Source organism: Pongo abelii, chromosome 11, assembly GCF_028885655.2.
Source record: "Pongo abelii isolate AG06213 chromosome 11, NHGRI_mPonAbe1-v2.0_pri, whole genome shotgun sequence".
Lineage (NCBI taxonomy): Eukaryota > Metazoa > Chordata > Mammalia > Primates > Hominidae > Pongo > Pongo abelii.
This window is the reverse complement of record NC_071996.2, coordinates 72,966,278-72,986,396: the sequence shown is the minus strand read 5'-3', so window position 1 is coordinate 72,986,396 and position 20,119 is coordinate 72,966,278. Positions and strand designations below refer to the sequence as shown.

Below are 20,119 nucleotides of genomic sequence, written 5' to 3'. Positions count from 1 at the left end.
GTGCTCCATTTAATTTCGATAAAACAATTAAAGCAAGGAAAAATAAAACTGACAAGAAAATGGTTTCTTATGCATTGAAAATATTAGCATATTCTTTTCCAAACTGCCAGGATAGTGTGGGATCTTGCTTTCAGTGGGACTGTCAAGACGTATAGGCACCTTCCCCTTCACGAGAGGGACATGCCTGAAACAAGCATTGGAAATGAACAGCATAACTTATTTCTGTCCAGTGAGGTTTCCCATCTTCAAAGGCTGTAACATAATAACCCCCAAAAAAACAGACTATGAATGTTTTAAAATTTAGAAAAGTAATATTCTGACATTGAACACAGGATGCACAATCATGTTAGAATCGAGGTTTGAGGACAACTATTGTCATAAGGAGATAAATTAGTGCCCAATTCTGTATAGAAAATTCTACACAGAAAATGAATTTAAAAGAAAGTTCTAGTTGGTGTACGGCAAAGCCATATTACCTTTACTCCTATATTTCCCTCGTTGCCTAAAAAGTACCTTATTACTACTAGAAGCTGTTCTATAAATGTTTGTTGATTGAATTCATTCCTACATAAATAATTCCAGAAAAAGAAAACAGAATCATGCTTATAAGTTTTGATGTTTGTGGCTTCTTAATTATACTCAAAATGTGGAGAATCCTAAGCTATACTCAAGCTTAGGATCTCAAAGGAAATTACTATGCATAATATATAGTCAGGAATACAGGGAAGCCTATTGGTACATCACGTTTGTTTCTAGTCTTATTTTTCACTTTTGTTTCTATCAAGTGGTGTGGAGTGTAGTTTCAAAACAAGATTCAGAAACAGTTACAAGACAAGAGGAAAGCTCTTTGGGAGGGGGTAAAAAAGACGCAGCGGCGGAGGTTATCTCTTTGTTCCTGTTCCTCCCACAGTTGGGTGAATCAAGGGAGAACAGACACCGGCTGCAGGGCCTTACTTTCTGCATAGCGCCACCTAGTGGTCCAGGCTGTTAAATGGTTTTTATTTTGCCAAAGGTTGAAAAATCGGAAATTCCAAAGTTGTGAACAGATTTGACAAGTCGTTATTAATATTTGTGGGAAGATGCAAATGCAAGCTGAAGAGTTATTTGGATAGATTTTTTTCCCAGACAGCATGTCCCCTATCAATAATGGCTGTCTCTTCACCTCTGTGCTCAAGTCGCCTGATGAGAAGTCTACATCCCTGGGTCTCTGGTAAGGAAACACCAGCCAGCCCTTTCCACACCTTCCCCGAGCTCCCGGGAGTCCATATTGAATTAAATCCCGGCTGCCCCAAGGAAGGTCTGGAATGGAAGCTGGAGGGCAGCCTTCTGATGGGCACTGCTACTAGTTCTGTTTACAGGAGCATGTCTGAAAAAAGAGCCGGATTTCAACTTTCCTTCCAAGTTAAGATGAAGCAAATACTGTAGACTGTAGCTTTTTTTTTTTTTTTTTTCCTTAGCCAGGCTTTTCATTCCTCTGCAAGCTGCTAAAAATCAGACCTGGCAGCCAGTTAAGAGGGATGTGGGAAGAAAAGAAGAGGAAATAGTGAACAATGGACAGTGATAAAGAGGTTTCTCTTCCTTTTTTTCTTAAAAGCATGCCCACTGCTATTTCCAGACCTAGCCTAAAAAACACAAAGCCCTTGAGAGTAGAGCTGTGAGAAGGCTGAGTTGGCCGCCCAGCTAGAATCCCAGGTACATTCTAAAAGGCTGACTCTATTAGAATCCATTTGGAAAAACAGTTAGGACTTGGAAGTTCTGTTCTTTGGCCCTAGTTTCCTGCTTTTTTGGCATGAGGACTGACAGCAATTAAACAGAAGGTAACTGTAAGTAGGCAAAGGCCACATACATAGGTGATGGACCTGTTCCAAATTAGTTAGGAGAGAGGTGGGGTGGGGTCATAACTGGGTAGAAATTGGACCAAGGTGATCTTTGAGGATCCCCTGAACTCTGATTCAACATACTCCTTTCACTTGGAACGACACACAAATAGAAATAATCTTCCTGATAAGTCTTGGTAAACTGAGACTATCCTAGAGTGCTTAGCATGAATTAATGATATCGTATGGCTTTATAAAGGGAAGAATGAAAAGAAGGACAAGAAAGTCTAAGAGTTGATATTATGGATAGTGTATGTATGTATATGTGTGCAAGTACATGTGTCTGTGTACACACTGATGCTGCACAATTAAATTACAAAAGAAACAAACATTTTCCTTTTCTTGGATTTAGACCCTTACTCCTGCTTAAGGAAGTTCAATGTTAGTGGTGCAGCCCTGGCAGTATTCAGACACTAACTGGAAAATTCCACCTGGTCTTGCAAAAGCTTTAGGAGCAGGGCTATCAGAGGGTTCCCAGGTACCTGTTTTGGTCAGAGGGATTGAGAAGAGCTGCTGAAGAAGCTTGTTTTCTGACGTTCTCAGGACCACAACCACATCGGCAGGGAGAGTGTCTCTATTCTTCTCAAGAACCCCAGAAGCATCATATAATACCTGTAACATGAATAGCAAATGGCAAATTAGCCAAGTCAACTGTCCATCATTGGTGACATTGGCAACTTGTCTAACCAGTTGTTAATCGACCTCTATATAGAACTCATCTTGACATAGCCATGCTTTTATATCCAGAGCACCAGATAAAGGGAATAATTATGATTTTGACAGACCAGTTTATCTTATTGTCTAGTTGCTTTAGTTTTTGTTTTTTATGGTTTTTTTTTGTTGTTGTTTTGTTTTTTTTCTTTCTTGAGATGGAGTCTTACTCTATCACCCAGGCCAGAGTGTAGTGGCATGATCTTGGCTCACTGCAACCTCCGCCTCCTGGGTTCAAGTGATTCTCCTGCCTCAGCCTCCCGACTAGCTGGGACCACAGGTACGTGCCACCATGCCCAGATAATTTTTTTTTTATTTTTAGCAGAGATGGGGTTTCACTGTGTTAGCCAGGATGGTCTCGATCTCCTGATCTTGTGATCCACCTGCCTCGGCCTCCCAAAGTGCTGGGATTACAGGTGTTAGCCACCGCACCTGGCCTGTCTAGTTGCTTTTTGAAGAGTCCTATCAAAGATAATCACATCAGAATAATTATTAAAATATATTAGATACCATGTGCAAAGCATCCATCCTATGAGGTAAGCACTATTATTACCTCCATTTTACTGGTAGGCAGGCAGAGACTTAGGAAGAGGCTGAGTAATGTGCCCATGGTCACACATTTCACAAGTGGTAGGTAGGTATCAAAACTCAGGCAGTTTGACTCTATGCTCACAACTACTTTAAGTACTCTCACTGCCTCCCTAGGTCCTCATGAGATCTGAGTGATCACTCAAGGATGCTGAGTAGTTCTTGGTTCTCAGAACAGAGGGGATCCAGTTCAGATAAATTTTAAGGAGCACCCTCAGAGAATTCCTTCTCTACAAATAAGCTTTGAATGGCAAATGGATGCAGCAAAGGACACAGAGCCCAGAAAAAATAAAAATAAAAAAAGTTTTTCCCCTAAAATCAAGAAAGGAAAATAGTAAGAAGGAATCAAGAAGAAGGGTGGGTAACACATAGGTATAAAAGGACAGAAAGAGGTGAGAAGAGGAAGACAGGAATGGGAGGCAGAAAAGAGGAATGGGGAGGGGAATTAGGGTAGATGCTGGTATTTCAGACTCTGAGGAGGACATTAATATGCTAAGGTAAATAAAATATTTAAGGGCAAAAACTGAATTGCAATGTCTGACAAAGATCCAAAATAGATATCATAAAGTACTATGCGGAGAGAAAAATAATCCCCCTCCCTTGTACTAGAATTTCCCAACATCCAGTTAGGAAAATCAGTTCCAATGCCATGATGTGAATATGAATGACAATTTCAATACATCTTAAATCAATAAAATAATCAAAAATGCCTTTTATTGAACTCCTACCAATTTTCTGGACCTACAGACTCAGAAGACCCCAGAGGAACCAATTAGCCATAATTCAAATGGCTCCTTTGAGAGTAACATAAGCAAGGAGCTTGTGGTTATGGGATAGGGAATTTCCTGAATCAGTCACTAATCTGCTTTAGGAACTTGAAATTGAGACTGAGGCATAATGTATGAAAAGTGGACATTTCAGTTAAGTTGCAAAAGCTTAACATCTGGATAATAATGTGATTTTTTTTTCTTTTCATCTGGACATTCTGGGGCCCTTAGACTTATGATTAAAGTACTAAAAATTGAGTCCCACTGTGATATTAACCTTCCTCCATTACCTACATGTCTCCAAATGACTTTAGAATGTGAACATTTACTGCTAAACACCACAAAAAGCTGTAATATGTTTTCTCTCTGGAGAGCTGTCAGTTCTAGGCCAAACCTCAGGTGAGAAGCAGATGGTAACACTGTGGGCCACCCCAGTGAGAAATTGCTTCTATGCCAGGGGCAACTTTCTGTGAGTGGCACCACTGAGAAACTTTAAGAATTATGATTAGGTATTCAGGAAGAATTAAAAGGGGAAAGAAATCTGTAAGCAATTTCACCAGCAGCACAGACAAGGTAATGCAGACACTTACCCTTTGTCAAATTCAGGTCTAATAACTGTCACACTGGCCTCACCTTTCCAGCATAATGCTGAATGCCAAAGCACAGTTCCACTCCTTTGGGCCTCCAGAAGTATTTGCATCGTAGATTATCTTCAAATTTATCTGTGTGGATTTTTATGTTGGAGAGTTAGAATGTGAATTATTTCCTCTTTCAAACAAAAACTTGTTCCTCAAGCCATGAATGACTCAGAATAAGGGCTTTCAGAATAAGGCCTTGATATTAACAAGGGTGGAGAAAGATCACCGATATGATGGGCATTTATCATTATAACCTTGCTTAGTTGTGTAGCGTTGTCTTAATGTCAGGGTGTGCTCTAAGATCATACATTCTCCTGCTGTTTCTAAGAACTCCTAGCATGGACACTGATGACACCAGAGGCCCTGCCAGTTAGTTTTAGGACCTGGTTTAAACTCATCTGGACAACTTGTGACAATGTTATATATAAAAGAAAACCACTGAGGGTCATAATTTCAACTCATAAAAGTGAATCTCTGCCACAAATCAATTTTCCAACTGGGGAAAAGGCTTGAAACTTTTTGTTCCTCCTTCAACACACGATCTTACGTGTGAGAAACTGCTAAGCACTAAAGGCACATAAAGACTGAGGCTTCATTGCCCCAAGCACCTCACAATCTAAGTGAGGAACAAAGGTTGTGAAAAACACTGAAGATTCAAGAAGAATAGGGTACAGAATAGAGGGCCTTTGATGTCAGGACGAGGTGCCCTATATTCATCCTGTAGATAATAGTAACCTAATGAGAAGGTGGCTTTAGAAAAAGACTAAACTAGCTGGGATGTCCAGGGTAGATGGGGCAGGTAGGAGCCTGGAAGTCAGGAGACTGGAAAGGGCTTCTGCATGAAATCAGATCAGAGGTGGTGGATGGGGGTACAGGGGAAGACATGAGATGGGGGCACACAAAGGAGGAGAAGCAAACATTGCCTATAGGAAAGAAGAGAGAGGAAGGTGTAAAAATGAAATCAACATGGGGGTAATGCTAATCATGTTGGCAAGAATAGGAAAGTGGGAAGGGGTTAGGAATAGTGATGGGTTTGCTTTAAGATTCAAATTCTACCACAACACTTCAATTCAATTAAAAAGAAGGCCTATATTCTTACAACCCACCATATAGACAAAATATGTAGGGTAAATTCATTAAAGTACACTCAATTGATGACACGAGCCAAGTTTTGTTCTAAATGTATATGCCTTTTTCTCAGAAGGTACCTACCAACCAGGGTCTGGTCAGTTGCTTGGGGAAACCGACTTTCCTCATCCAAAAGTGCAAGCAGTCCCAGGGGTTTCTGGAGGAACATGTCCAAGAGCGGGCGGTTGTCCTCATACTCCACGGGTATAGCATCAATGCCTTCATTCTGATATTCCATCTGGAGGGAAATCGATTGTGATTCTCTCCAGCCCAAAACTAGCCTTGGTACCACCAGGATACTTTGACATGGACTTTCTGGGTCTAGCAACATTGAATGCATGTGGAAAGCAGGATATGTTTTATGTGTATAATAAAGGAATCTTCTGCATATAACACCATTAAAGCTGTGCATTTAAATCTGACTTACAAGTGGCCTATGGCAGGCAGCTAAACCAGTAAAAGCTCTCTCTCAAACGTGGACTTGGTAACTTATCATTTAGAAACTAATGTACAAGGAAGTGAAGCTGAAAAAAAAATTTATTTTGGTGAGAAATATTGTTTAAACCAAGAAAACAGACTTCTCTTCTGCAAGGAATTCGACAAAGGAATCATCTAGGGTTGGAAAACTAGAAAAAGTCCAGATTACCGGGGAATGAATGGAAGGAACCTGGACTGAAACAAGGGTGGATGGGAGAGGAGTGCTATACAGATTTATCCAGCTCCAGAGATAAAAGCAATGCTGGTATTTTCACTAAATGTCTTTGTGTCTATCTAATCAAAGTTTAGTTTGTGTGTCCTCATGCCTGCATTAAAACAATCATGCCTGCATGGAAGAGGCTTAGCCAGAATGTTTCATTATTGCAACTACTTCATACAGAAGAGAGTCTTAAGGTTTAAGTAAAGGTTGGGGTTGAGCAGACTGCTATATAGACTGCTGCCACAGGAAAAGAGCCCCATCCCTTGGGTCCACTAGCTTCTTACTCTGTCTTATTTATTATTAAACTCATAGAGGGATGATTTCCATTTCTAGAAAACCAAGAACACATCTTACTCCTCCCTGGAGATACCTCTCCAGTTACTGTGGGATCTGGTACATAGCAGATAGGGGATAGGGAGGGCTAGTGTAGCAGTTAAGAACCTATGTCCCGAATTCAAGGTCATCTGTGTCATTTTGAATGCAATCATAAATATTTTTAGTTAAATAAAGTACAAGAAATACAGCATTTTGAGCAATATGCACGAAAGAGTTTTGACGCAAGATTTAAATGAGTGGCTTGTCACCAGCTCCACTCAAGTGAGGAAATATACCTTTCCACAGAAATCAAGACCTTTTTCAGACAAATTTAGACTATTTAGCCAGGACTGCCTTACCCTATTTTCTCTCTAGGGTCTTTTACCTGTTAGTCTACAGGGTTTCTGCTACAAATTGTGGGCAGCTTGGAGACACCTCTTCCCCATCAAGTTTAGTTACCTCAGAGTTCACTATTACCTGCTCAAGAGCAAAAACGTGCTGATTGAAGTAGTACTGGATTTGCTCATTGGCGATGTTTATGCAGAGCTGCTCAAATGAATTTCTCTGAAAATTCTCGAATCCAAAGATATCCAAGATCCCCACATTCATTCCATCTCCTGCACTACTGCATGAGAGAGAAGAATAAAACTCTTTAGGGGAGGAAACACCCACCTCAAGATGATGAGAATATATGTGCCCAAGTGCTTATCAACTCAAGTACCCAATTCACCCACTCATGGAAAGCAGGATCCTGCCACCCCTAAGAAAAGAAGCAGTTTATGTCTTAAACTGTTTGTTCTTTTGGCCTTTCAATAGTATTTTCAACTTCTTTTTTTTTAAAGCAGTAGAATCCTTTAAAATCTTACTCAGAAACTCCATGTATAAAATAAAATTTTAAAAGTCCTTTTCTTTGAAGGGGTTGCAGCTGTTGCTTATTTATTCTCCCACCTATCTACCCACAAAGGTAAGTGGAGGAGTACTTTTCAGAATTTGATGTGGTGAATTCCTCCACAATATAGGAAACTATGCTTAGGAAAGAGCAAGAAAAAGTAGTCGAAGAAGTAGGAATAATAATGTAAGATAGTGTGCTTTAAAATTTTCCATAAAATATCTCTTTGATTCTAAAAACAAAACTATGAAGAGGATAGTATTATCCTCATTTTACAGGTGAGAAAACTGACTTAGAACATGCAGCTGATTAAAACCCATTTATGCCTGGTGTTCCATTATTGGAACACTAACCATATGGGAGTTATTCACATCCTACTGCTCAAGGTCATCGCCAAGGTCTGATTGAAAAAATTCAAAAAATTGCAACCTCAGGCATAAATGGGTTAAGCTGTAGAGTTTGGGTGCGAACCCAGTTTGTCCAGCTCCCAGCCAAGACTATTCTCTCAAATACTGTATTTAGTGGCTCCTTCAGTCATTTGCCTCTCGGGTACAAATGCTTCAACTCTCCTGGATCTCACTGTGTCTTCTAAAAGAGAATGCCTAAATTAGCCGGGCGTGGTGGCATACGCCTGTAATCCCAGCTACTCAAGAGGCGGAGGCAGTTGAATCGCTTGAACCCTGGAGGTGGAGGTTGCAGTGAGCAGAGATCATGCCACTGCACTCCGGCCTGGGCAACAGCGTGAGACTCTGACTCCACAAAAAAAAAAAAAAAAGAGAGAGAGAGAAAGAAAATCCCAGAGAGAACCAAATGCTTCCTTTTGCAAACTCTAAGAGACGGCGGGGTCAATGACAGCTCTCTTGAGACCCTCTTGTCTCCGAGGAACTTGCCATATGTTTTTGTCTGGCTGCAGGAGTGTATTAATGCGATTCACAATCCAGCTGAAGAGCCTCCCATACAGGGCTTTGGACATAGCGTCTCGAACGTCCGCAGCCCTGTCTACAGTGTTGGCACGGATGATGGTCTCGCCCCGGGTGACCACACAGTGGGAGGTGAGGGCCTCCTGTAGCTCTTCGGGGCTGATGCACAGAACAGAGGCAGCTGAAACAAAGAGTAAGGATAACACAGCATGTAGCCAGACCTTCATTCAGTCAGTCTGTCAGCATTTATTCAACATCTACTATGTGCCAGACTCCATTTTGGTACTTTTGACTCAAAGACAAACAGGCTAGATCCCTAACCCCAAGAAGCTTCCAGACTGACACAGTATCTCCCAAACTGTTCTGAAAGTCTTACTTCATAGATGCTTGATGAAAAAAAGGAAGAGGAGGTGGTCTTTTGCCAAATAAATTGGGGAAATAGCTGCAGACTGTATTCTACCCTTAGTCACAAAATACATTCGTATATTAAAGGCCCTAAAATGTCCTACAGTTTAACACAAAAAGGTTTTTACTTCATTTAAATCAGTTTGTTTGTTTGTTTGTTGTTCATAATTGAGGATTCTCACTCTTTGTGCCACCATAATTACCTGTGGAACTTTAAAAATAAATAGGTGCCTGCTTTCTGTCCTGTATAGGCTGATTTAGTGGATTCAGAATGGGCCCAACCTCCTGTATTTTTTTCAGTTTGTAGATGATTTTTCAAAAACAGCTAAGGTTAAAAACCACTGCCCGCAGTGAGCCGAGATAGCGCCATTGCACTCCAGCCTGGGCGACAGAGCGAGACTCCGCCTCAAAAAAAAAAAAACAAAAAAAAACCACTGCCCAAAATTACCTGCCATAGAATTCTTTTCTGCAGAATACTTGCAGCTTATGGAAGGAACATTGGTGTTCCACAGGACATCCTTGGGGAAATACTAGTTCGTGAAAACATCCAGAGCCGTTAGAAAGACCAGCAGGCTGGGCAAATCCCAACACTTTGGGAGGCTGGGGGGGAGGGAGGGGTGTGGATCATGAGGTCAGGAGTTCAAGACCAGCCTGGCCAAGATGGTGAAACCCCGTCTCTACTAAAAATACAAAAATTAGCCAGGCGTGGTGGGAGGTGCCTGTAATCCCAGCTACTCTGGAGGCTGAGGCAAAGAACTGCTTGAACCTGGGAGGCAGAGGTTGCAGTGAGCGGAGATCGCACCACTACACTCCAGTCTGGATGACAGAGCGAGACTCCATCTCAATAAAAAAGAAAAAAAAAAAAGGACCAGCAAATGCTGCATTATATTTTACAAAGCCTAAAGAAGCATGTGCTTTAGCAACAACACAGCCCATAAATATCAAATAATTACCATTTTGCAAAGCTTCAGCATTGGGCACCTCACTTTTATCAGTCTGATGTTGAGAAGAAATAGCTGCAAACTCAATGTTCCCAATATTCAAAATTCCAGCCAAAATTCTGTACACTGAGTGCACCTCCTGAAAAGGACATCAAGAACCATATATGAAGGTCGTTGCCAGTCAAACTAATGAACCATTAGATCTGTAGTGGAAACTACTAGTTGTCTACCAAAGTCCATTCTCCCTCTTTTCCTGGACACACAGCCAAATTTCCCAAACTTCTTTGCAGTTAGAGGTCGTCATATAACTACATTTTAACAATGAAGTGAGCAGAATGATGTGGGTCACTTCTAGGCCCAGGCCTTACCGGCATGAGCATGCCTCCTCCACACTTTCCTTCTCATTATTGCCGGCTGGAACTCCCAGCAACACAGCCTTAACCATGCCACTGATGAAGATGCCTTAGACCAACAATTGCATAAATGGAGTTGCTCTGCAACCTGAACCTCTTATCTGGAAATGGTTATTAAGAGATAACTAATCTTCTTTGTTCTTTAAGCCACTTTTAGCCTTTTACCCTAATACCAGTTCCCAAATTCAGGTCTGATCTTTTGTTCAAAGCAAGAGAGGAGCTGTTTCCTTAACCTCTTTTGAATATCGCTTTTATGAAGTAGTTGGGAAGACATTCATTCATGGCTCCTAGAACATTTTAAAGTTAAGTGATGGAATATATAGTTATGAAGTCAGGAAATATTTTGAAAGACTCACTAGAAATTATCTGTGATAATTGTATATTAAATTATATTTTTATATAACAAGAAATATATATAATTAACCTTTTTTTTTTTTTGAGATAGAGTCTTGCTCTGTTACCCAGGCTGGAGTACAGTGGGGCAATCTCGGCTCACTGCAACCCCTGCCTCCTGGGTTCAAGTGATTCTCCTGCTTCAGCCTCCCAAGTAGCTGGGATTACAGACACGCACCACCACACCCGGCTCTTTTTGGTATTTTTTAGTAGAGACGGAGTTTTGCCCTGTTGGCCAGGCTGGTCTCTTTTTTTTGAGACGGAGTTTCGCTCTTGTTGCCCAGGATGGAGTGCAATGGCGCGATCTCGGCTCACCGCAACCTCTGCCTCCCAGGTTCAAGCAATTCTCCTGCCTCAGCCTCCCGAGTAGCTGAGATTACAGACATGCACCACCACGCCTGGCTAATTTTGTATTTTTAGTAGAGACAGGGTTTCTCCATGTTGAGGCTGGTCTCGAACTCCTGACCTCAGGTGATCTGCCCGCCTCAGCCTCCCAAAGTGCTGGGATTCCAGGCGTGAGCCACTCCTGGCCAACAATTGACTTTTAAGCAACACAGGTTGGAACTGCACATGTCCTCCTATACATAGATATTTTTCAACCAAACACGGATCAAAAATACAGTATTCACAAGATGTGAAACCCACATATACAGAGGGCTGACTTTTCATATATGTGGGTTCTGCAGAGCTGAATGCAGGACTTGAGTATGCTTGGATTTTGGTATATGAATTGGGGGTTCCCGGAACTAATCCCTCACATATATCGAGGGCCTATTGTATTTGTTCTTTGCTCCCAGTTCCTGGCACAAAAGCATCTAAAACCCTTGAAAGTGAGTGATAGGAATGCTAGGAGTCTTTTGTTATTTACAACAAGCCCCTTTCAACCATACCTGAGTTTATACTAAGCAGGTGACTCTTGGTGGACCTCTAGATAGCTTTAGGATGGAGAGCTGGTTGCCAGAGGAACCAGTCATGTGATTAGAGTGTTCGAACTTTTGGGTCCTCCTCAACCCAATCTCTGAGGAGCAGAGAGGGATTAGACATTGAGTTAATCACCAATGGCCAATAATTAACCAATCATGTGAATATAATGGAACCTCCGTAAAAACCCCTAAATGATGAGATTCGGGGAGTTTTCAGGTTGGTGAACACATGGGTGCTGGGAGAGTGGTGTGCTCAGAGGGAATGGAAGCTCTATGTTACTTCCCATACACCTTGCCCTATGCATTTTTTCCATTTGACTATTCTTGAGTTGTATCCTTTTTTTTTTTTTTTTTTTTTTTTGAGACAGAGTTTTGCTCTTGTTGCCCAGGCTGGAGTGCAATGGCATGATCGTGGCTCACTAAAACCTCCACCACCCAGGTTCAAGTGATTCTCATGCCTCAGCCTCCTAAGTAGCTAGGATTACAGGCGCCTGCCACCATGCCTGGCTAAATTTTTGTATTTTTAGTAGAGATGGCATTTCACCATGTTGGTCAGGTTGGTCTTGAACTCCTGACCTCAGGTGATCCACCCACCTCGGACTCCCAAAGTGCTGGGATTACAGCCATGAGCCACCACGCCTGGCAGAGCTGTATCCTACATAAAACAGTAATGGTAAGTAAAGTGTTTTCCTGAGTTCTATAAACTATTCTAGCAAATTATCAAACTTGAGGAGGGAGCTGTGGGGACTTTCAATTTATAGCCAGTCAGTCAGAAGTATAGGAGACAGAAGCATAGGTGTCTGGAGTCAGGGTAGTCTTGTGGGACTGAGCCCTTAGCTTGTGGGAGCTGATGCTAACTCCAGGTGGAGAGTGTCAGAATTGAGTGAATTGTAGGACACCCAGCTGGTGCCAGATAATTTGTAGGTATGGGGGAGAAAAACCCACATATTTGGTGTCAGAAATGTGAGTAAAAACGGTTCCGATTATCTAAGCTCTATTTTTATATTGAAAGTTGAATACATATGTATCATTAATGGTAAAAAGAAACTAAAGTATATTTACCTATTTAAAACCTTACATTTTCTATGTGTGAAACAACGAAATATATAGCCAGGAAAATTTTGCATTTTATGCTTATAGATAGAGAAAAGTACTTTCACAAAAAAGGCAGGTAACTTGATTTACTACTCTACACAGCAGCAAAGGAATAGGAACGGTCACTAGACCATTGATAAAGCATTGCCTCACAGATTACAACTTCCTGTAAACATTACTCAGTAAAGCCAAAAAAAGGAACACAGACTATAATAGTGACATCTGCTGGATACCTGATAATGCTACAAAGACAAATGAAGATTTTAAACTAGGCTTCTACAATGGATATATGTTATTCTTCCAACTTCTAAATCAAAGGCAATATGTCATGTTTTTTACTTTAAGAATCATTGTTTAATCACCCAACTTAAGAGTGGCTAAGGAGAACACCTACTAAGTAGGTTTTCTGGGACTTGCTCGGATTTAACATGACAGCACCTCATTACTTTGATCAATACAGTGTGAGGCTTGCTCACTACACTGAGCAACTTCCCACAGAGGCAGATCCCAGGGGGTAAAACAGAAACTCTTGCAGTGAGTTCTACATCAGCTGTTTATATATCCAGCTATCTCAAGAGGTTATCTGAAACTCTCAGTACTCTTAGAAAAAATAAATGTATTTCCTGTAATTAAAACATACATCACACAAAGACACTCTCTCTCTCTTTCTTCATGTATTACAGTACAAGCTCTGAAACCTCCCAAAGTAAGACTTCCAGCATTTCACCACTGGGATAATCACCATAGAAAATGACTGTCAAAGACAATACCCTTGAAAGCAGCATCTTGCCCTGTTGCTTCTCTGGCAATACCCTCTTCAGCATAGTGCTTAGACAACCATTTAAAGTGAAAAACTATCTATGACCCTGAGCAAAAACTTTTAGGTTCAAACACTGTGTGAATCACTGAAATTAATGATCGATTGGGTCTCCTTCCTTGATTTAGTGAGAACTAACAGAGGGGTAACCAATGCTCACCTTATTAAGGAGTTTTATTTCTGGTCTATTCCATCCACTTGACTCCATCAGTCCTAACCTTGGGTTAATTAATTCTCCCTTTCTGATCTAGGAGCCTCTGCGTTCAGGTCAAAACATCAGTTACACTCATGGCAAAATTCAATTAGTTATATGTCCACCTGAGGGATTACCCTTCCTGCCTTAAAACTTTTTGATCAAATTTTTCTTATTGTCTCCCCACAGACAGCCAGGGAAGGTTTTTTCACCTTCTTTACCTTGTCCATTTTCTCTTGCTTCATCTCCAGCTGCAGAGCCTTTCCTGACATCTCTGCCTTTTCTGCAGAATCTTGCTATGCTGCTATCTCTTTTTATTTCTACCAGTTTTCAACTTTCTATATTATAAAGTGGAATAGCTTTACTCAAGAAGACCAAGTCCTCCAACTGGGTTTCTCAATTTATTGTTGACGAGTATAAACTGTTTCACTACCAATCAACAAAAGTGGGGAAGAAACGGCATTTCTCCATCAAAGCCCCACTGCAGGATGTCTGATATTTTCTTCTGTTTTCTCATAAGACACTTCTTTTGATGTAGATATTCTCTTGATAGAGTTGAGGCTAATTGAAAAGTTGAGAGAAAACTTAGTTCTCTCTGTTAGCCTGGCACTACTCTAAGAAAATCCCCCTTGGCCTGGCTCATAGGCATCTCCGGTAGTTGTTTCTCTGGTATATCCCTAGGAATTTACTTCCCTTCCCAGTCTCCCTTTCTTTCTTTTTTTTATATCTCTTCAGTTTTTCATCAGTTCTTCCCTAAGCACTGCATTAGGACCAGCTGAAGGACCTCCCTACAGGCTCTATTCCAACACTTCTCGGTCTCCTTTGCAGAGGCTCACAACTTTTGGCATCTTAAAAGTCAATGGTATCCTATTGTCTGTCATCAAGACATTAGAAATCCTCGAGACTCCCAAGTCATATTTTCACATATAATCCTTCAACCTCTCTTCAGAGCAGTACTCTCTCAATTCATAATCTATTTTGAAGAAAGGGAAGAAATTTTGCACCGATCTCAAAGGCTTCTCCCTAACCTCTCCAACGGGGATCTATAGTGTACATCCAATTTTCACCATCACATAGATCATGTGCCCAAAAAGTTTTCATGTAGCATTAAATAGAAACATATCTAAAACCCAATTTATGTAATATGTTAATTCCTACCAGGAAGACAAGTATAATATTAAACAAAAATAGTATGGTTTGGCTCCAGAAATAAGAGTTGAAAAGCACAATCTTCACAATAAGATCTTAGGTATAATTCCCCCAGCCCTCCACAAGGAGTCATTATCATTAGTGGAAGACTCCTCCACCAGGGAAATTTCTTTACAATAAACTCAGGGTCAAGTGTTCTTTCAGATACTTTGGCTGTTGTCCCAGAATTAAAATTCATGCTCCTGACTCCACACTAAAGTTTGCTACTCATAATTTTGCTGTAAGGGTTTGAGAAAAACTAAAGGGATTCCTGCAGGGAACTAGTGACATTATAAGAAAGGAGAAGAACCATAATTTTGATTGACTTGACCAGTTCATTTAAGCTTTATCTAGAAATGTCTGCCAGAAAAACTTAAGAGAAAGTTCTGTTACATCAGCATTTGGCATCTGTTTCCTGACTACATCCAACTGGATCTTTCTGAATTTAGTCACACTACTTTTTGAGTTTATAAACATAAAGTGAACTGAGTTAACTCAGCAAAACAGGTTGTCTGCAGAGATAGAACCACAGAGTTCAGAGGTGGAGAGATAAGATCCTGCTTCTTCCTTTCATTTCTAAGGTTGCAGCTTATATAGATTGGTTTATTTCCTGTATGAATTAATGTGGGACATGGTGAAAATATACACACATAACACCATTACATTCTGGTTATTCATTCAACAGTACAGACCAGGCACAAATTAAAAATGTTCACCATCTTTTACATTTTTTTCTTTTCATGTTTATTCATGCAGTCATTCATTTATTTCTATTGTACCTTTTTTCCCAGAGGGGCTAGGGATGGCTTACTTCAAGGACATATACTTAACACACTTAATTTCTTCCGTTTTTAATGCTTTAGTGTTGTTGTACTAAAACAGATTTTAACAGTTTTCAATGTTGTTTATCCTGAAACAGATAGCATCTGTTTTATTATTATTAGCAGTACATCGCTATTATTAGAATGGCAACATTATATACTTTCTTTTAACCCACCTCAGCCTGAGCTTGCAATTTTTTGAATTTTTGCAATCAGACCTTGGTGATGACCTTGAGCAGTAGGGTATAAATAACTCCCACATGTTTAGCGCTCCAATAATGGAACACTAGGCATAAATGGGTTCAGCTAGGATCAATCTCTTCACAGTATTCTACAACCATATTTGTACTCAAAGAAAACAAAATATTAACTCTATTAATGATTATTAACTTTGACTTCTCTATGGTTCCTGTACCCTTTTAAGGACATGTGCCCCTGCGTACTTCGGCATGACACAAGTGACTTTAAATTGCTCCACTGCCATTCCTACCAAGCTTTAACTCTTCTGGGGATGCATCTTTGATTTAAAAAACCTGTTCTATAAGTTAATAACCACAAAGGTCCTTTAACAATGCTAGAACCTGTTTAATTGCTCCCCCCTAAGGAGCCAAGGAAAATATATTTATATTTTCATCTGACCTTTGGGATTTTCCATTGTCTGTCAGTTTAAAGTCTGTGGGAGGCTGACAGAGAAAATTAACGGCTGTCTGGACAAAAAAGAAAGGTGCTATTATGACTAAAATCAACCATGCAGGGGAGGGAAGGGCTAGCCAATCATACTGCATTACACAGAAGTAATCCTTTATCTGGAGTGGCCATCCCAGGGTAACTGGAGTGTCTTGTAATCTAATCCCTTAAGATTTAACACTCTCGCCTACCTCCTAATCATTCACCCCCTTTGTTGGAAAAGCAAAAGAATCTATATATTTTGCAAAATTGGTGGCATGAAGCCCAGAAACTATGACATAATGTATCACAGAATAATATTTGAGCCTAGGGTTATAAATATTGTCTGTCACCCCTAGCATAAATTTAATACAGACAGCCTGTATCTAGGAATGATAAGAGTAGTACAGTATTGGCCAGGCATGGTGGCTCATGCCTGTAATCCCGGCACTTTGGGAGGCCGAGGCAGGTGGATCACTTGAGGTCAGGAGTTCAAGACCAGCTTGGCCAACATGGTGAAACCCCGTCTCCACTAAAAATACAAAAATTAGTCAGGCATGGTGGCACGCACCTGTAATCCCAGCTACTCGGGAGGCTGAAGCAGGAGAATCACTTGAAGCCAGGAGGCAGAGGTTGCAGTGAGCTGAGATCCCGCCACTGCTCTCCAGCCTGGGTGACAGAGTGACATTCTGTCTCAAAAAAAAAGTAGTACAGTACTTAGAGCTATAGTTAATAATGTGCAACTGTGTACCCCGGAGAAGGAAATAACTGCAAGAAAGTTGAAAGGGTTTTAATTAATTTGTCTTGTTACCTAAGGAGCTACTTGCATAAATATATTTCTGTGACTTGGGTGTCATCTACATATTCCTGTACTCCTACTCCCCACTCACTTTAATGGTTGGAACAACTCTAAATCAGAAAAAAAAAAAAAAAAACCCACAGTATTGTTTTGGTATTTGTTATTACACGTGTAATGAATTGATGACAATGATAACAATTTATCAGCACATGGTCCTTACAACAGTGCTCTCCTAGTTTGATGTTCATCTGGGCTTCTTGTTAAAATGATTATATTCTGATGCAGTCATTCTTGGATAGACCTCAGGGTCTGCATTTCTAATAAGCTCTCAGGTGATAACAATGTTTCTGGTCCTGGGACCACACTTTGAGTAGCAAGACCTTATAACATGACCAACATGGCATTTGAAAGCAAGTATCTTATCCAAGTGAGAAATACCACATCTTTACTCACATTCATATAAGAATATTGTCACTTCAGTTTCTCTCTTGATCATCACTTACTTTGTCCGTGAACCCTATAATCCTGAAGCAATGCTGAATTGCTTCGAATTGTCTTCTGTAAGACTCCTTGGAAGTTATGTCGTGCATCACCCTTCCAGTTTCATCAGCTATGTACCTAAATGAAGTGGAGCATGACCAAACAGAATGAGCACTGACTTGGAAAGTGGTACAGGCATTTCCATTTTTTGTTTGTTGTTTGTTTAAAGATGGGACCTCACTCTGTTGCCCAGTCTGAAGTGCAGTGGTGTGATCATAGCTCACTGCAGCCTTGAACTCCTGGGCTCTAGTGATCCTCCTGCCTCAGCCTCCTGAGTAGATTGGACTACAGGTGTATGCCACCACACCCAGCTAATTTTTTTTTTTTTTGACAGGGTCTTGCTCTATCACCCAGGCTGGAGCGCAGTGGCATGAACTTGGCTCACTGCAGCCTCGACCTCCCAGGCTCAAGCAGTCCTCCCACCTCAGCCTCCTGAGTAGCTAATTAAAAAAAAAATTGTAGAGACAGGGTCTCACTATGCTGCCCTGGCTGGTCTCAAACTCCAGGCTTCAAGTAATCCTCCCACTTCAGCTTGCCGAAGCACTTGGATTGTAGGTATGAGCCGCCACACCCAGCCCATTTCCTTTATAGTCTAATACTGTGGTAGAATAATGATGCAAATGGCTGAAAAAAATAAACCATGTGCAGTTGAGTTTTTGAACTTTCTAGACAATGAAAATGGTGAGATAGTTCCTGCCACCTCATCCTGGGCACCTTAGTTAAATAAACTGTGAGTTTCCAGTTAGGAAAACAGCTCCATTTACTTCCAAGTTTGTCAACTGCTAATTGTACATTCATCAAAAATTAACAACCAACCCCCCTGACACTTACCTAGGAGGTTTTTCCTCAGGAAGTCTGAAATCAGAAAGCTTCTTTTGGTGATGAAGACCAGCATAAATATAGTAAAATATGTGAAAATTTTTCTCTCCCCTGAAAAAAAAGAGACTTTAGTAATAATATATTCTGGCTTCCCCATCCCAAGTATTTTACACCATTTCCTTTCTGTACAAAATATTATTCCATGGCAAATTTGTATTTTCAGGCAATTAAATATTATAAATTCCACTTACAGAATAGTGATAGGATTAGTATAGTAATTGTCATAATGTTGCATTATTAAACACACTTTACTACAAGCAAAAGGTTTCAGAGAATGGGACATTTACAGGAAACAGCTCAGGTTACATATGTTGAGATCTTTCTATTGTAGCCCAAATGCCTACTGCCTTCTGTTTGTACCACATGCTGCTTCAGAGACAGTGAGGTCCATCTTAGAGACATCAGCCAAATCCTCTACTTTACTGGAGCCCTAGACAGGAAGTGGCCTGCAAGTCTCACAGCAGGTTAGGGAGCAGAATTGGTCCAGAACTGAGGTTTTCACTCTCCCAAGCTGGTATTCTTAAAAATACTACTCAAAATGTCATTCATTAGTCTGGTCTCCTGCCATCTACCTCTTTTAGGCTACCCTGGCCAGGCTCCTTTCAGATAGGTGCTAATAGCCTGTGGACTGCTGTCAGCTCTGAGCATAGTCTGTGGACTGCTGTCAGTTTATAACAAGAGAAGGAACTGGTAAGTACATGCCTGGACATTTTACAGCAAGTGACACTGCCATGACATCCAAGAGCATGATAATTTTTCTGATAATTAATTTTCATTGCATTTTACAAAGGTATTAGTTCAAAATGGGTTGGAGATTTTTTTAAAAAAAGTGGTCCTTTAGCACAGAGTTTGAAAAGCACTGCTTCACATCCCCTTCTTTCCTCTGGAGGAGGACAGTCTCTTCTGTAGATACCCTTGGATTTTGGCAAATCTTTTCTTTGGTCAACCTAGCTCCATGGAAAGAAATCGTGTCTTTCTTCTCCCCTTATCCGCCTTTGTGGCATGGCCCCCATTCTGTTCAGCCTCTCCTGGGTCTCCTCATCTTCCTTTGGTTGTTTATCCTGTCAAAGCCCTTCTGTGACATTCTTTATCCTTGCCCTGTATTCTAGATGCCTCTATTTGCCATTTCTCACTCACTTGTTCACTTAACTAATAAATCTAGTTAAGAGACAGGGTCTCACTCTGTTGTCCAGGCTGGAGTGCAGTGGTGTGGTCACAGCTCACTGCAGCCTCAAATTTCTGGGCTCAAGCAATTCTTGCACCTCAGCCTCCCAAGTAGCCATGACTATAGGCACACACCACCATCCCCTGCTAAGGTTTTTGTGTTTGTAGAGACAGAGTCTCACCATGTTGCCCAGAATGGTCTCAAAAAAGCTATCTTCCTGCCTTGGCCTCCCAAAGTGCTAGGATTACAGGTGTGAGCCACTGTGCCCAGCCCATTTTTATTTTTTAAAAATAAATTTTATTGTGTATATTTAAGATATACAACATTTTATAGGATATACATAAATAGAAA

The 20,119-nt window shown here is 40.7% G+C and overlaps 1 protein-coding gene across 2 annotated transcripts in view; it reads right to left on the bottom strand.

Annotated features, from left to right (window-relative positions):
• MYO3B (myosin IIIB) overlaps positions 1–20,119 on the bottom strand; it is a 460,851-nt gene that overhangs the window by 243,086 nt on the left and 197,646 nt on the right. For both annotated transcript variants that reach the window (XM_063712864.1, XM_063712865.1), the window contains exons 14-21: positions 18,556–18,654; positions 17,688–17,802; positions 9,889–10,015; positions 8,501–8,711; positions 7,199–7,346; positions 5,794–5,947; positions 4,577–4,665; positions 2,360–2,489 (exon numbers count right to left, since the gene is read on the bottom strand). In XM_063712864.1, coding sequence (XP_063568934.1) covers positions 2,360–2,489; positions 4,577–4,665; positions 5,794–5,947; positions 7,199–7,346; positions 8,501–8,711; positions 9,889–10,015; positions 17,688–17,802; positions 18,556–18,654 — 1,073 coding nt within the window. The remainder of the gene's footprint in view (positions 1–2,359; positions 2,490–4,576; positions 4,666–5,793; positions 5,948–7,198; positions 7,347–8,500; positions 8,712–9,888; positions 10,016–17,687; positions 17,803–18,555; positions 18,655–20,119) is intronic.